Source organism: Nannobrachium achirus, assembly GCF_963921795.1.
Source record: "Nannobrachium achirus genome assembly, chromosome: 4".
Classification (NCBI taxonomy): domain Eukaryota; kingdom Metazoa; phylum Chordata; class Actinopteri; order Myctophiformes; family Myctophidae; genus Nannobrachium; species Nannobrachium achirus.
In genome coordinates this window covers 28195146-28212706 of record NC_137813.1, presented here as the reverse complement: position 1 = coordinate 28212706, position 17561 = coordinate 28195146, and the positions used below count along the sequence as shown (strand labels likewise).

General features: G+C 42.8%; 1 protein-coding gene across 2 annotated transcripts; it reads left to right on the top strand.

Moving 5' to 3' along the window:
• Positions 1-3834: 3834 nt before the first annotated feature.
• On the top strand, positions 3835-17133 carry LOC308283255 (SWI/SNF-related matrix-associated actin-dependent regulator of chromatin subfamily E member 1-like). Of its 2 annotated transcripts, none has more exons than XM_080723645.1 (11): positions 3835-3895; positions 5100-5152; positions 5485-5528; positions 7227-7325; positions 10570-10650; positions 11291-11422; positions 11541-11712; positions 12529-12701; positions 12971-13072; positions 13296-13599; positions 14204-17133. In XM_080723645.1, the coding sequence occupies exons 2-11, from the start codon at positions 5146-5148 to the stop codon at positions 14626-14628; spliced, it is 1539 nt and encodes a 512-aa protein (XP_080579771.1). In that variant the 5' UTR covers positions 3835-3895; positions 5100-5145; the 3' UTR covers positions 14629-17133. The 2 variants fall into 2 exon arrangements, with proteins under 2 accessions (XP_080579771.1, XP_080579770.1); XM_080723644.1 differs by having other exon boundaries at positions 10570-10662.
• The last annotated feature ends 428 nt before the right edge of the window (positions 17134-17561 follow it).

Below are 17561 nucleotides of genomic sequence, written 5' to 3'. Positions count from 1 at the left end.
TATAAACCTTCCCATCAGCCATACTGTGTAAGCCCCCAGGAGGACCCAGGGGCCATGAAACATGAACAACTTTATGAGGCACAGATGATGGGCTCTATTGCCTACAGCTGTGAGAGGAACCAGGGATGAAATTAATGTGCGTAACACAGTGGGCTTAATAAGAAGCAACGGCATGATGGTAAAAAAAAAAACAAAAAAAAAAGGTCTATTGGTTATAGATGTGGCCTCACGTCTATTGGACTGTGTTATTTTGTAAGATGTTGATTTGTAACCTGCCTGGACCAAAGCCACTAAAGCAAGGTCCTGTGCACTTCTTGGAGACCTCTTAAGTAAGTCTATTCTCACTTATGTCCTAATTCATTATTAAGAGTGTTTGGCTGTCTCTCTTTTGCAGTAATTTTGTAATCACAACCTCACATGTTTATCGTGTTTTGTTTTCTTTTAGTTAAAATGGTCTAAGTGTAACGTACTGTAAGTTCTAATTTGAGACAATGGATAATTTCCCATGTGTCTCTGAGAAGTTAGATAGATACAGTAGATACCTTTATTACCCCAAGAGGGAAAATGAGTCACCCAGAGTTAAGGTTACAAAGTTACAGGGAAGTATGAAAAGAAAGAAGTACTGTTGTGTACAATGAAAAAACAAAGCAAAACAATACAATACAATACAATACAATGCAAGTTAACACAAATAGCAATACTTATAGTACAACTTATCAATGCAGTGCCAAACAATAAAAAAGTAAACATGAGTACATGACCATGCCAAGAGCATACTGGAGATAGGACCTGTTTCTTCACTGGTTCTCAAAGTGTTTTTTTTGAGCGGTGGTTACACCGTCTCCTATACGTGGCCGTGTGTGTATGCGTGCGTGTGTGTGTGTGTGTGTGTGTGTGTGCGTGCGTGTGTGTCTGTATGTAGCCTGCAGGCCTGCAGTACCTTTCATGACCACACATGTTAAGGGAGGGGCGCTGTTGTTCAGGCCAGGCCAGACCAGGCACACACACACACACACACACACACACACACACACACACACACGCACAGGGGGGGGGGGGGGGGGTAAACCACCGCTCAGTTCACACGGGTGTGATTTTTTTAGTGTGGTTGCCTCTGCGTGGCAACCAGACTATAGTACTTGTCCGACTTTATTCCATCTTCCATTGTCTCCTAAGTAAACTTTTTTGCCACAGTTTTGGTGGCACTTGGGCGTCAAATCGACCGGCTTCATCGGGACACGCATGCGTGCATGATTTTTATGAATTCTCTCCGAGGCGAGCTACTATAACAAGAAACACTATGACAAGCAGAGTACAGCATGGAACTGATATGGGATACACTGTATCCCATACAGTGTATCCCATATGAGGCGACTGATGGCGTTTCAGAATAGGCCTAAAGATATACAGTAGGCTACATCTTTTTCATGTACACTGTGCATGATTCAGACTTGTAACATGGTGGCATGGTGGATAAAAGTTATGTTGTTATAGTTAACCATATGCATTTTTCTATGAATAAAACAGGTTAATTTTAAGAGTGGGGAAACCCAATTATAGCGGAATAGGTACATAACACATGGGTGCAATTTGCAAAATGCCTTCTTTGACGACTGCTTGATCATTCCCCTGCTCATTCCCCTGCTCAGCTTTGTCAGTCTTCCCTGGTCCCGTCTCTCTCAGCTGTTGAAATGAAGCAGAAAATAATTATATTTGAGTGTTATGGGGAAAGACAGGTTCAACCATGATCAGTGACCTGTTTTAAACTTTCCATGTGGGCAGCCACAGAAGGATGTGCTGGTGTGTTGTGTGTCAGGTCAAGAGGTCACTTGTTCACCTCTCCCCATCAATGTGTCCTTGAGAAAGACACAGTGGTGCTTTACACTTACACTGTAAGTCATGGGTCTTCAACAGGGGGTCCGGGACCCCTAGGGGGTCCGGGACCCCTAGGGGGTCCTCAGAGTTACTACAGGGGGTCCTCCAAATCTTTGAGTGATAGAAAGTGTTTTTCTCCTTTTTTATATATAACCACTTGAACCCTAGTTTCCATATTCTAAGAACTTTAGCCAAAAATAGCAGATCTACAAGCTCACAATGCCTCGCGCTGCGAGGCGTTGTGAGCTTGTAGATCGGCTATTTTAGGCAAAGTGCTTTGGTGTTGAGGGGAAAAAGAGCAGACTAAGTACAGAGTGAGAGGTCAAGTTTATTAAGTATTGACGGTTCAAGTTGTTAAATATCTGAAAACACAACTTGTCATGAATGCAAAATACAATAATGATTGTGCTGTGAAACGATGAAACTATATGGAATCTACAAAAAAGGTTGTGGGGGTCCCTGCTTCATCTCTCTCTCAACTAAGGGGTCCTTGACCTGAAAATGTTGAAGACCCCCGCTATAAGTTCTAAGAATGTCAGCTAAATAACTAATGTAAATGTGAGCTTGCACCTCAGGGTCATTTTCAGAGTCTATAAATAGGCCTAATGGCCTATACTGTAGTAACTTTGATATGCGACTCTTAATTCCTTTCCATAAATCCCCCTGCACATGATTGATTGATTGAAGGCTTTATTAGAAGTTTGCATAGGAAAATGTACAGATTCATGACGGTACAGTTCACTGGTACAAGGTCTACTAAAAGGAGATCCATGAAAAGACTAAGCTTATTTCAACAGGAAACCATTAAAGTATCTCATATAACATTGAATGACAGACAAATAGAACACAGTACTATGCAGTAGATATGTAAAGAAAAAAAGAAAACAGTAGGTCTATACAATCAGTAAGTACAGTATATACAATATATACAAGGAAGGGGCAGGTAACAGTAAGTCTAAACAATCAGTATGTACAGTATATACAAGGAAGGGGCAGGGAGGGTAGGGTTGTGGCATAGTAAAATAAAAGTATTCAATCATATTCAATCATCAATCAAGTTAAGGCCAGTTTAAGACAAGTCAAAGGATATCTTGTAGGGATGTGGTTTTCAGTTTCAGTAGGTTTCTGTTGAATCTAAATTCTCATCGGTAGCTACTGCCATCGACTGGTGGAAATAGGTATTGCATGGGAGACTGACACACACACACACACACACACACACACACACGCACGCACGCACGCACACACACACACACACACACACACACACACACACACACACACACACACACACACACACACACACACACACACACAAGTCAAACACAAATAAATACAAAGGAGGGTAAAGTAAATACATAAATTAAATAATCACCGTATCATCATGTATGGTTCGTTGTTCGTAATTCAGGGTCAAAATAATAATATAAATATGCATGTATTTATTTCAATACACTTATATCCTTGATGGGGGAATTATAGGCTACAGGAAATTGTTTGTGTCTATTATTTAGTAGATAAATAAGACTTACCAAAATCATATACGGGCATTTTATTTGAGGAAATCATCTGGTTATTTTATTTATGAAGGAGTGAATTTCTTTCACTATTTTATTCTGCGTTTGGTTGCCAGGTTGGTGTGAAAGCATAATGGAAACATATCCAATCTAATATCCGTAACGAGTGAAATCAGTTGGTGTTAGAAGTTGGGAAGCACACAGTAATGACACATGACAGTATCACTGCTAGAGCCGTAAAACTCGTCTCTTATATGGGGGTCCCTGGCATATCTTTTCAAATGGGGGTCCGTAAGCTAATAAGTGTCAATTTGGGGCTCTTTGACATGAAGAATTGAGAAACACTAACTGATGGATACTGCGGTCTGCGGGTCCACTCCAGGCAGGGGAGCAAGTAAGGGAATTATGATATGGGGGATAACGACATCACGACCTGGCAACCCGTCAAACAGTACTGAGTGCAGAGTGCAAACAGGCGCGTCGACTCGAGGGAACAAAAGGAGGTACATTCACATTTAATTCACTATTTTCATCTATTTATTTGCATCTGCGTGCCGTCTCACAGCGCAGAATGATTCTAACATCATCACTGTTTGAGAATAGCTGTGTTAGCCGTGCGGCAGTACAAACTAAGCAAGGTTAAAATACTGCTAGGCTAGCTGGCTAATTGGCTGCATTTAGCCAGCTAGCGGCTTGCTTGCTTGCTGGATTGGCTAAAGGCTAGCTCTCACCGTTGGCCCAAACAAACCACCATTCAACGTTAAATATGTTAATGTCGACGGACTACGTCGTCGAAATAACACTTACGTTACTGATCTGTTTGTACATCTAGCTCTAAAATAAATTCCTGTTAAAACTTAAAACTATATATTATAGATGGAAGATTGGATGTTCAACACCGGCTTTAGTCTCTTTTGTTTTAGCCACCATGGGCCAGTAGGCCATGCTGGATAATATGCTCAATCCATTCATTTATGCACACAGTAAAATGAGCCATTTAATACGTCTCTGACAGTGTACAAACTGCACCAAATGGACCTGTAAGGGGTAGTGTCTTCTCAAACCTTTTCATGTCAAGGACTCCGAAATTTTGAAAAATTATGATTGAAAAGGATACGCCAGGGACTCTCATAAATGAACCAATGTTAATTTAGCTTAGTTAATGTAGTCTTCTGACTCGAGAGTGTACAACGGGTCCAACACAGAGTGTTCCATTGTACACTCTGTTACAGACCTAACTATCATTTAGCTGGGGTGGGACAGGGGACCCCTTGGAACTCCCTCAAGGACCCCACTTTGAGAAACAATGCTGTGGGTTTGGCTCCTTGTAAGCTTTCAAGATACTACCTGTGTGTGTGTGTCACTGTGTGTGTGTGTGTGTGTGTGTGTGTGTGTGTGTGTGTGTGTGTGTATTGCTGCTGCTAAATACTCAGAGAGGTGTATGATGTTTTGCAAATTGTTGTATATTATTGTTTGTATTTAAATGTCTTGATAAATGGATTACACAGGACCACACTGGAAATGGGTCTTTTTGTGTTATCCTTTTAGCACCTTTTGTATAATTCGTACCACACTGTGCCTTTTTTGCAAACTGTTAAATGATTCAATCAATCAAGAGTTGAATTAGACTACCTAAGATACTGACGGTGGTGGTCATCTTTGTCTGTGTCTGGTTGATTTAACCTTCTATTATTGTTGTTATTCCAGAGTCCTCTGATGGAAATTGCTTAAACAACTTAGTCCATCTTCCAAGATGTCAAGTAAGTAAACGTGCCTACCTTCTGCATATATGAAAAGGGCTGTAAGATTTAAATATTAAGAATCACCTACTCCTTTTATATTGATCTCTTTGTGAGTAGTTATGTTTTATTTGAGGAAACAAATAATGATTATTATTTGAACTTATCAAGTCGATTGTCAACCTGTTCTCTACTGTGAACTTTTTACTTCGGGTAAATGGAGATCGATAACTGTATCTGTAAGCCAATACAATGTTTTCTTATCACATCATGGATTTGCCCAAACCAAGCAGAAATAAACAACCGTTGACAGTTGAGTTGACACTAAATGTTTTGTTTTGTGTTTTTAATAGAACGGCCATCCTATGCCCCTCCCCCTCCCCCTGCTCCCACAACAGTAAGTACATGATCACACTGCTTTTCAGGAATCTTAAAGCTATACTGTGTAAGATGCCCAACTAGTGGTCATTAGCCCTATAGCAAACCGCGGTCGCGTCCGCGTCTTTCGGCCGTTTTTCGTACCTTCAGACCCCCGCGTCTGCCTCCACCTCGCTGAGATCTATCTTTTGAGGGGTCCCTTGTTCCTGTGCGTTCAGTAATTCCAGAGATACGGACTCCTTCACCCTGCCTGGTAGGCGAAATTACCTAGAGAAGGGATGGTACAAACGGGCGACAACAAATATGGCTGCCATAGCGACCCCACTTCAAGATGCGCTGTGATTGGCCGGCAGTTGTATAACCCTCGCTGTGATTGGCCGGTAGTGTGATGACGCAATTTTGGCGCGAGATCCGGTCCCCGGCAAGGATCGCAGTTTACATATATAGAGAAGGCTTTACAGGCTGAAATTCACGGAGTGGGTGTTCTAAAACTTTAGCGATTTAACAGTTAGGACAATTTTAAGATTTGTTTTATAAAAAAAGTTACATGGTACAACTTTAACACTTTATTGGGTATAATGGCTAAAAGCCACGTTATTCCTCCACATCGCTCTGTCTTTCTCTCTAGTTCTCAGTCTTCTTAATTAATTTGTAAAGTGAGCCACCAATCTCTTCCAGCGCCCCACCCCAACCATGAGACTTTCACATCTTTGTATTCCTTCCATTCCCTGTCATATCACCACTTCAAAACAATTCCAGACATGGATGAGGTGAATGAACCCAGAGATTGAACAATATTTCGTTGTTGCAGTTGCTCTGGGAACACGTTCCTTGGAAACTAAATGGTGTTTAAATCTTGGATTTGAAATATGGTGCAGTCGGTAGTGCTGTCGCCTCACAGCTAGAAGGTCCTGGGTTCAATTCCCGCCGGGGCACACTGTGGTCGTGTTCTCTCCTCTGCGTCATTAGTGCCCACACCCTATAGGTGGGGTTGGCGAAAGGGTCTTTCTGTGTGGAGTTTGCATGTTCTCCCTGTGTCCCCAAGGGTAGGTACCCTCACAAAAACATGCAGTAATCCCAGACTCTTATCACCCGTCAGGTGAAAAGAAGAGGCTTGCTCACTCCTCATGCACTGAAGGAAGCATGAGCTTAGTTCGGGGCTCTCCCCAGGTTGGCAGAGAGAGAGCAGCGCACAGGATTACAGCTTAGGCAATTGGCACTGGGTGAAAAATGGGTTACAAAATCGTGGCATAAAAATTTAGAAACAGAAATGATTCTTTCTATAATTTTAGTAGGCTAGAAAACATGCTCGACATGTATTATAGCATTTTACTTCAACAACCTTGCATTCAGCAGCAGGGCACAACATGGTGAAACATTTGACAATGGAAATGTAATGCCGCAGTTGGCTTCAAAGTAAACCTCACCTTTGTCAAACCAAAAACCCTGGTTCATTTTCAGCTTTCTGCATGACCCTGTCATAGCTGCAACGTTTGCTCTGTTGTGCACTCATCCTGAATGCCAGCCAGCCAGTCGCCTGCTTATTTTTTCCTTGCATGATGACATGACATATGCAAACCATTACAAACAAGCAAAAAATATTTAATTTTTCATGTTTATTTTTTTGTTTTCTTTTATTTACTTGTTTATTCCTCTTCCCTCCTCTTGTTTGTGAGCCATTTCTCATTCGTGTTTTGTCTCATTTGTCTTCCATCAGCAATTGCCTTCCACCCCAGGGTTTGTGGGCTACAACCCTTACAGCCATCTGGCCTACAACAACCTCCGGCTGGGAGGGAGCACCGCAGGTTCCAGCAGGGTAATGAATGGAAGGAGGGATGGAAAAAGTAGAGGGAGGGGAAAGAGGAAAAGGTAGTGGGTGGATCTTAAAGACCCATTCCATTGGCTTAAAATCCAGTTGCTATTGTGGGCATATATTGTATGTCGAGTATGCATCAATTCTATCTATCACATGTTTTTGGCTTAATATTCACACAAAAAAAAAATACACATTTTGTTATCCATTTCTGCTACACTACCTGTATATCCATTGCTAGGGGTGTCATTCACAACTGGGATTTCATTGATGGCTTGATTTCCCAGTCTTAACATTAGCTCGCCTAGTTCATTAAATCTGGGTCAAATGGAACAGTCCGATGCTTTCTCAATAAAGGATACACCTGCCGTGAAAGTTCAGCCTGTGGATTTTTGACAGAATTACATTTGCTTCTCACTGCTGGCTGGCTAGTCTGTTATCTCCAAGTACAGTTCATGTGTGAAGTCTGTGAACAGTTGGTTGCTGCAAGAATGGTGCGACAAAATAATGCAACCAATTATATTAAATGATAATTTAGGTGCCTGAATCCAATAATGCATGTGAAGCCGAGCTTTAGGCCTATGAAATAATTGGTGGTGAAGGTAGACCCCTATCTTTAATAATCATTGGGTTGGCCTAGAACTCCACCCAAATGCCACATTTGCACTTTTTCCTTTGCACTTTGCCAGTGGAGTGGACCTTTTAACGCTGTATTAAGAAAGGGCTATAAGCAGTGTTATAATACACTGAATGACAAATGGCGTGGTATGCAAGGAGATGAGATGGATGTGGAAATAGATGGCTCATGAATAATGGTTGGAAAGGTTAAAGCAATGTGAAAGGAAGGTTTGAAGAAGGGAGAGAGAGAGAAAAAAAGAAAATGGTGATAGGTCGATGGTAGTTAAATACTAGCCTGGCGGGGCCCGACGCTATATCTGTGTTCATTCCTTCCACAGTATAACGTCTGGACTTCCGTTGATTGGCAGCGAGTATACCGATTATTCTGTGATTTGGGCCAATCAGTGACTGCTTCCACACTATGCTTCCGCACAACAAACGTAGTCTTCCTGACAACAAGTGAAAAGATTTCCCTGATTGGTCCATGTGTAGACGGTGACGTAGATGCATGCTGCAGGCTGCAGCATTTTCAAAACAACAATGGCTGCCCTCGCGATGCAAAAAGTGTAACAGTTAACGCTCTAACCATAAAACAAGCAATAAGTGCAGTTATTTCAGAGTTGGAATCAATTACAACAATTAAAAAGCAACACGGAGGATGCGCTAGTGGAGTTTATCGGCCGAAAAGACGTGTTTGTTTGCCGTTCTTCCGACTGGCTGAGAGATGGTGATTGGTTAGAGGAGTCTGTCTGTCAAGGCAAGTACTCCCGCCCACTTTTCAAGCTGCCAATAGGCTAAAGGCCAGACGTTATACTGTGGAAGGAATGAGTGAATGAACGCAGTATGACGTCGGGCCCCGCCAGGCTAGTTAAATACCAGGATGGTCAAGAATATGAAAATGGGAAAAGCCGTTATAGAGTTAAGAAGTCATTTAGGCTATGCTTCATGGCTCACGACGCTCGAGAGCAGCAAAAGTAGTATTCACAGTAATGAGACAGGAGAATGTAGGTGGTGGATTTGGCTTTAGTTACTATAAATACCTTGCCAAAACAAGAGAAGAGTGAATTTGACTTCAGGGCATCTTTCTTTAATTGTTCAGGCTCCTGTCTCGCAGCTGAAACCCTGCCCCTATGAACTTGTGTGGAAAAAGTCACCTTCAGCTTCCAGGTCAAAGTTGGCACAAAGTTTGAGGCTGAATACAACACCCTACCCTGGTAGCTGTGTTGTAGCTTTTTGCTCCACTTCACTTGCTGCTCCACATCCATTTTCACACCGTTTCATGTACATTTTCCATGGAAGATATTCCATGGAAAGTTTCGCATTGAAATCAAGATTATTCTGTAATAGATTTTGATGATTATCAAACAATCAATTATTAGTGTTTAGATTTTTATGTCATGCACTGTTGATTAAATATAACATGAATAAAATGTAAAAATCCAGGTTTGTGTTCATACATAAGCAGCCCAAAACATATTTGCCTTTGGCTGGTGTTAATCACAATCACATGTCATATTAGTTGTCCAACATTGACTGCAACTTGCTTGAATTTTAAAAGTAGTTTAGCAATGTCATTTGGACTTGAAGCAGAGCAGCATGTCAATAGTAAGCTGTAGCAACACTGCATACTGCATGGCCAGTTCTCCTAATCTCAATCCTGCAATTGTTGACATCAGTCCCCCATGCACACCCTCCTCCAGCTGTGTATCAATAAGCCACTGATCCTCTTCGTCTACCTGTCATCTTGTCTTTGAGGAAACCGCTTTTCAGTGTTTTTCAGATTCAAATGAGATGAGCTGTATACTGAGCCCCTGACCCGCATGGCTAAATAATAATATAATTTATTATTATTATTTTGTATTTTGGCATTTAAGGTCAACAACAAAAGGGATCTGCTCCTCCCCATTGTGTGAGGCTCCTGAATGTTCATGGTATGGTTTGGCCTTTGACAGTTGGAAATGGAATGACATCATCATGGCTGTTGGTGTGACATTGCCGTGTGTCATCCAAGGCTTATAACTTGGCACGGCTGCTCGTCACAGTACCTGTCTGTGTTCTGGCCAACAAAACTGGAGAGATCTGGTCTTTAAGCCCATTCTAGTGTTGGTGTGACCGTTCCTGAAAGTAGGTCAAGCCATGGCCTCGTCGTACCTGTCTCAAATGTCCCCTTCCATTTCCATGAAACCTTTTAGTCTAATTTTGAGTGGTATCTTTGAGCGATGCTCCTGGAAAACATTTGGCTTTGTCTAAAGTTTGTTGTACGCCCCAGGGTCACATTTTTGGCCAATGTGACCCTGGGCTACATCTGGCCTGAATCTGGCTTACAGGGTCACATTGGCCAAGCTTCTTGGGACACTCATAAATAGCACCGCTCACTTACAGTTTACAGTTTACAGTTTAGGCATTTAGCAGACGCTTTTAATCCAAAGCGACTTACAATAAGCAGATACAACATCGCAATAGGTAACTTCACACTAGGTGTGATTTTTTTTAATTTAATCAATGGAAATAAATGAATGCTACATATGCCCATGTGTATTGTTTGTGTTTTTTATTTATAACCATGATTTACTGTTCCTGCTCCATCATTACTCAAATGTGCTCTATCTCTCTTTCTCTCTCTCTACAGAACGCCACGGGCGTCACTGTGCCAAAGCCCCCGAAACCTCCAGACAAGCCCCTGATGCCTTACATGCGGTACAGCCGGAAGGTAAGCAGGAAGGTAAGACACCCACCCACGGTGTCTGCTTTTACTGCTTGTCTCAGGTGGAGTTACTCCATCCAACCAACCAACCACCTACCCAACCTAGCTCCCGAGTCCCGACTACCCAGCACCCCCTCTCAAACAAGTTGTAGGTTTGTAGGGGGAGGCCCCCTCTGTTAACAACCCCCTCCCCAAAAGAAAATACCCTTTGCCTCGGATCCCCCAGGTTTCAAGGCCCCTGTCTGTGACTCTGGCCCTGAGGTGAAGGGTCATAGGGTTTGAGGTTGGGAGACAGCTGTCTCGCGACACCACCGCCGCCGTCCTCAACCGAAACACACTGTTCTTCCTCCTCTGTTCTCCTGTTGATCTCATCTTCCTCTCTGTTGTGATGGATAGTTTGAAGTGAATTCCCAGTGCCCCCTCCCGTTCTTTTGAACTGCTGTCCTCTTCTTGTTTCTCAGCCCACTCCCTTGTATGTTATTTACCTTCTTTCATGCTTCCTTCCTTTTACTGGTCTAAATCTGACCATTTTCCCAGTTTTCCTCTTCTTTCTCTTGTAGTGACCACTACTTAGATTTTCGTTTGGTTGCAAGCTGCTGTATTGACCTAACCATGTGCAACATATTTGTGTGCGTGTGTGCGTCAGGTGTGGGACCAGGTCAAGGCATCCAACCCAGACCTGAAGTTGTGGGAGATTGGAAAGATCATCGGAGGGATGTGGAGGGACCTGACGGACGAAGAGAAGCAGGACTACCTGAACGAATATGAGGCTGAGAAGGTGAGGTGCAGTTGAGGCCCTGACCAGAGTATGAACACTTAAAAGCTTGAAACTAGAATCTCCATTTATTTATCTCATCTGCCTCCCTAACTGATCTGTGTTTCCTTCCATTGTTCAGATTGAGTACAATGACAACCTGAAGGCCTACCACAACTCCCCAGCCTACCTGGCATATGTCAACGCCAAAAATCGTGCCGAAGCGGCCATGGAGGAGGAGAGCAGACAGAGACAGAGTCGTATGGACAAGGGAGAGCCCTACATGAGCATCCAGCCAGCTGAAGACCCTGATGGTACATATGTTATGGTTCACTTTCTTCATGTCCACATGATAGTAGTTAACCAGAGGAGTGAGTTTCTCTCCCTTTAATTCATTTGCAGTAGTTTGTGGAAAATCACATACACTATTTACAGTAAATAACGTAATAATTGTTGAAGAACATTGTCCAGCTGTAGAATAATGGGCAGCCCACACAAAGCACAGAAGCTGTGACTATAAGTATATTGTTATTTAAATCGTTCTCAAGTGGAGTTCATACCGCTATAGTATAACGTCAACATCAGTTTTGATGCTCAGATAATTGTATTTATAGTAACATTCAGCCCTACATGAGCATCCAGCCAGCTGAAGACCCTGATGGTACATATGTTATGGTTCACTTTCTTCATGTCCACATGATAGTAGTTAACCAGCGGAGTGAGTTTCTCTCCCTTTAATTCATTTGCAGTAGTTTGTGGAAAATCACATACACTATTTACAGTAAATAACGTAATAATTGTTGAAGAACATTGTCCAGCTGTAGAATAATGGGCAGCCCACACAAAGCACAGAAGCTGTGACTATAAGTATATTGTTATTTAAATCGTTCTTACTCAAGTGGAGTCCATACTGCTATAACGTCAACATCAGTTTTGATGCTCAGATAATTTTATTTATAGTTACATTCATAGTGTTTGGTGTGGATGGTCCTAAGGCCTTGTATTGCTCCATCAGTACTAGAGATAATAGTCTGACAAAATACAAAAAAAGAAAAAATAGAATCTTCATAATGGAGCAAACCACCCCATGTCCTCTCTTTATTACTCTTTCCTTCCCCTCACCTCTACAGACTATGACGATGGTTTCTCGGTGAAGCACACAGCTGCAGCTCGTTTCCAGAGGAACCACCGACTCATCAGCGACATCCTGAGTGAGATTGTGGTTCCAGACGTGCGCTCTGTGGTCACCACTGCTCGCATGCAGGTTCTCAAGAGACAGGTCCAGTCACTCATGGTTCACCAGGTAGGTCCCCAACGAACGGACACGGACACACACAAACAAACACACACACACACACACACACACACACACACACACACACACCCGCCTTATAAGCCTACTTAGAACTTGCATAATACCCACCTTGTTGCAGTAGTATATCAGGAAGACCTGCACTTTGCATGAAATAAACTGAAGGGGAAAGATGTATCCCAATAGCACATTTTAACATTTTTAACTCCCCGCCTCTAGTTAGAAGAAACGCCATTTCTCACTTGTGCCTGATATTTCAGAGGAAGCTGGAGGCAGAGTTGCTGCAGATTGAAGATCGTCACCAGGACAAGAAGAGACGTTTCCTGGAGACAACAGACTCCTTCAACACTGAACTCAAACGGGTACAATTTACTCCCTCCCTATTATACTCCCTATTGTAAGTTCTTAATTGAGATGTCAGGTCTACGTAAGCACAGCTATAGAAGGATGCGTTTCCAGTAAGATTGTATTTTTGGATTGATGCATGCATTATTTTGTATTATCTCTAGGCTACTGTTGATTTTCTCCCCAGGGACAATCAAGTGAGATCTACTCTTAATCCTATCCAATCTAATCTGTGTCCAGCTTTGCAGCCAGAAGGTGGAGGTGGACATGGAGAAGCTGGCTGCAGAGATGGCTGCTGCAGAGGAGGCGGCCAGGCGCCGGGCGGAGGAGAGGGAGCGCGAGGCGGCCGAACAGGCTGAGAAAGCTGCCCAGCAGGCTCAGGAACAGCAGCAGCAGCAGCAGCAGCAGCAGCATCATCAGGAGGTTGCAAACAAGACTGCTGCCAACAGCAGCAGCCTGGAACAGAGCATTGCTAACGCTAGTGCTGCAGCTAACTCAACTTCAGGGAGCAAAGAGGAGGACAAGCCAACACCAATGGAGACAGGTGGGGATATATGCACGAATACATGTCATGCATACATTCAGTACATACTGTATATCTATCTAACCATCTATCTATTGTACATACTGTATTCTGTGAGAATGAAAAAGTATAAAATCGTGAATGGTGTTTTCAGATATTTCTGTGGGTGGCCTGTCACCTAAAGGGTTACTGTCACTTTAAGAATCATCTTAAAAAACAAGTTAATATTTTTATGATGTCATTGTGGGGATGCGCAATTATAAGCCAATCAAATTAATTGTCTGTATAGTCTGACTGTATGACTACTTACTGTACTGGTCAGCTGTTGTTGGGGGACGAGGGGCAAATTACACTGACATGAGCTTCAGACTGTTTCAGACCGTTTTCAGAGATGCTCATGTGCCATCTGCCCCTCAACCCCTTTAGGTGACAGTACCCCTTTAAGCCACTAGATGGTGATGTTCACCTCACATCCCCATCTAGAGTCAAACAGTCAATAGCAGTAGCTATCATGAAGATTTTATTGATGTGTTTTGGGATTCATTCAATTTGAATTGAAAATGGGATTTTCAAACTGACACATCCCGTGTCTCCTACCCCCTACCTGTACTTGTTCCACTCACAGATGAGGCAGTGCCCGCAGAGCCCTCCACCACATCCCAGGCTCCTCCTCAACCACCACAACAACCACCACCACCCCCTGCTGGCCCTCCGTCTGAACCCCACTCTTCCTCCCCCTCTGACAAACCGCCCCCGCCCCCCAACAACCCTCCCAGGGAGACCACCACTATGGGCGACACCCCCAGCAACGACAACAGCAGCAGCAGCAGCACGGGGACCCCTTCCTCCTCCTCTGACAACAGCAACACCTCCGTACCTCCTCCAGTCCCTCTCCCAGACCCCTCAGCGGCCAAGGAGCCCAACTCGGTCGTGGTGAATCCTAACCCGCCCGCAGCCCCTCCCCCTCCCCCGGCACCAGAAGAACCAGCCCCACCGCCGCCACCGCCGCCTCCCCCACCACCCAGCCAACCAGCACAGCCTATGGCATAATAGCAAGTGTTTCTCAAACGTTGTGGTTTCAAGGACCCCCAGTTTAATACGATGTCCATCTCTGAGACCCCAATCTAAACTGTAAAGTCCTCATGTAATCTGAGAGTGTACAAATGGAAATGGGTCTTTTGTGGTTCCATTTGTACACTCAGAGTTACAGACCTTAACTCCTCAAGGACCCCTGAGGGTCCTTGAACCCCACTTTGAGAACCACTGGCATAATCTAGTAGCTGGCCATTTTTAAACCCCCAAGTCAGGTAGAGCTGTATAGTGGTAGCTATTATAGAAGTCCCCACCCAAGCCCTCTAACTCACACTGTTGTAACTATCCTGCATCCGTACTGCAGGTCTTTTTTTGTTTTGTTTTCCAAACTATTCCACTGAAGGGTGGAGCAGGAGAGCAGCAGTGCAGCAAGATTTTTTTGTAAAGACTGGACTTCTATGATAGCTATGTCTGTAGCGAATGTGGGAAGGAGAAGTAGCAGTTTTTTTGTTTGTTTTTTAATTTTTTTGGGGTGGGTATTGAGGAAAAATTGCATTCAGTTGTCAACATTCAGTATTTGAAATATTGAATCAGGTTATGGGGATGTGAATGAAATTCAAGTCACATTCAATGTTAAATTCAACAGTTGGTCCACACAAAACTATTGGAGGAAACATTTGGAGGTTAAATCGGTTTCCTATTTCAGTAATTAAGTTAATTTGTGTCATTTTGTTTTGAATTGTGCGAAACTTGCCTGATCAGTTGGTTTATTAAGAAAGTCACCAAAGAAGACTTCATCATTTTGACGTTGTTGAGGGTACAATTTACTTTAGGCAATTGCTCATGAAATGTCTGCTAGATACAGTCTTGGGACAGAAGGAAGAAGTGACATGCACACACTGTGATCGCAGGGTACCAAATGTGTGTTGAGGCCTGGCTAATGTCTTTCACCCCCTCTGAGGACATCAATAAGCCACTCCTTCGTCGTCATTCTCTATGATTCTCTATGATGTCATTGTCAAGCCCTTCACTGTGATAAATTCGAAATAGTTTTGGGACCCATAAAATATTGCTAGGGGCCCACGGTTGCCCCATGTTGACAAATTGGACTTCTCATACAAGTCTGAGTGCTGGGAGAGCAAAGTCAGTTTACACCCCCCCCCCCACCCCTTCATTAGTCTGATACATTAACACAGAACCGAGGCATGAAGCACATAATTCCATAATGTGAATGCTGACCTTTGACTCTGCTTGTGTGGTCCTATGACTAGACCAGAGGTCTCTGATCAGTTTTCCTAAAGTTGTTACAGATGTGCATTACATTATACCTGTCCCTGAAGCTCAACCTCAAAAGTACTATGGTGCCATGGCTTGTCTCACACATCCACTAAGTTAAGATCTTCAGTCTGAGGCAATGCATACAGGTTTGGGTGGATAATCCCTAAAATCTGCTGACCAGGTAACCATCCTGCTACATTTGAATAGATTTTTAAAACAGGCCTCCACATGAACCCATTAAGACCTGATGCCTTCTAAATTAGTAGTTATCACATTTTAGCAGACATACAAACTCTAAGCTTGTAGAACTGCAGTTTTTGAATTGAAAATGCTAAAATGTAAAATGAAACCGATTGGTTTTAATGGGTTAAACACACTTTAACATATCTCTTTCCCACATAAAATGGAAATTACCATGCATGTTTGCCATGCCAGTTGAGTCTGAAACTGACCTTTAATTCTTTATGGCCTTTGAGTATGTGTTCTGTCACTATACAGCCAACCTGGCATGGAAAAAACCTCCAACACCTCACCCTCATCCATGTGCTTTTTATGATACTACTTATGTCACCTCTACATTTTGTTACTTTATTTTGTATTCGTAATCCAATAGTCTGGTAGGTTAATATATCAGCTGTCCTATTAAACATGCACTGTTAAAAAGGCTGTGTTTGGAACATGTCTGTCAGTTCAGGTACAACATCCTGTGGTCAGGGTTTCCTACAGCTATAAAATGATATGTTTGACTGCTAGTTCACAAAGCTTGAAAGAATGTCACAAACACATGATGGCAATATGTCATCTGAGACCTGTTTGGCTGTAGACGAACGGTTCAGTATATTAAATCACACCTATCACCGTAGTCAAATGCAACACTTGTTGAACGTAGCACAACATGCTGTCCCTTATCGCAGACAAGAACATGTTATGAATATGAAAATACCTTTTTGAAAGTGCACCTATTCCATTTGCTTGTTGTAGTAGAATTAAAGTTGCTACAAGACATTATTTAATTAAAACTACACTTTAAAAAAGATGCATACTGGCTATTTTTTAGAAAAGCTCAGACTACATACCTCCCCTTAGACTATTATTGGCATCACGACTAGAAGTGGCCATTGTGCCCTTATTGAAACCTAACCTCGGTAACTTATGCATTTAAAAACCGACTGTTTTCATACTTGAATCGGACTGTTTTTAGTAATAATGCCTCTACGTTTTTTGCATCTTTCTTTTTGTACTGTCAAGATGTATTCTCTACCCAAATAAAGATGAATTATCTGACTTCATGTGTGTGGTATAGTATTTCAAGGTTGGTATTAATACTTAATGGGATGATATGCCATGTCATGTATGCATGACTTATCTCTCATTTCCATTTTCACAATGAATGAATGCTACATAGTTTTTGAGCGGTGGTCACAACGCTCCTATACGTGGCCGTGTGTGTGGGTCTGTCTGTCTGTCTCCGTGTCTGTCTGTCTGTCTGTAGCCTGCAGTAACCTTTTCTGACCACACATGTTAAGGGAGGGCCGCTGTTGCACACACACACACACACACACACACCACCGCTCAGTTCACACGAGTGTGATTTTAAGATTAGCTTGCATCACCAGACGGTGATTGAAAATAACTAACTACATGTACCCAAAGCTGTTCTTAAGTACAATCAG

What these genes read in the sequence shown, in the direction of transcription:
- LOC308283255 (XM_080723644.1), top strand. An exon ending in GCACCGCAGGTTCCAGCAGG is followed by an intron (nt 7,326 to 10,569) that starts GTAATGAATGGA and finishes CTCTCTCTACAG; the next exon opens with AACGCCACGGGCGTCACTGT. An exon ending in TCAACACTGAACTCAAACGG is followed by an intron (nt 13,073 to 13,295) that starts GTACAATTTACT and finishes ATCTGTGTCCAG; the next exon opens with CTTTGCAGCCAGAAGGTGGA.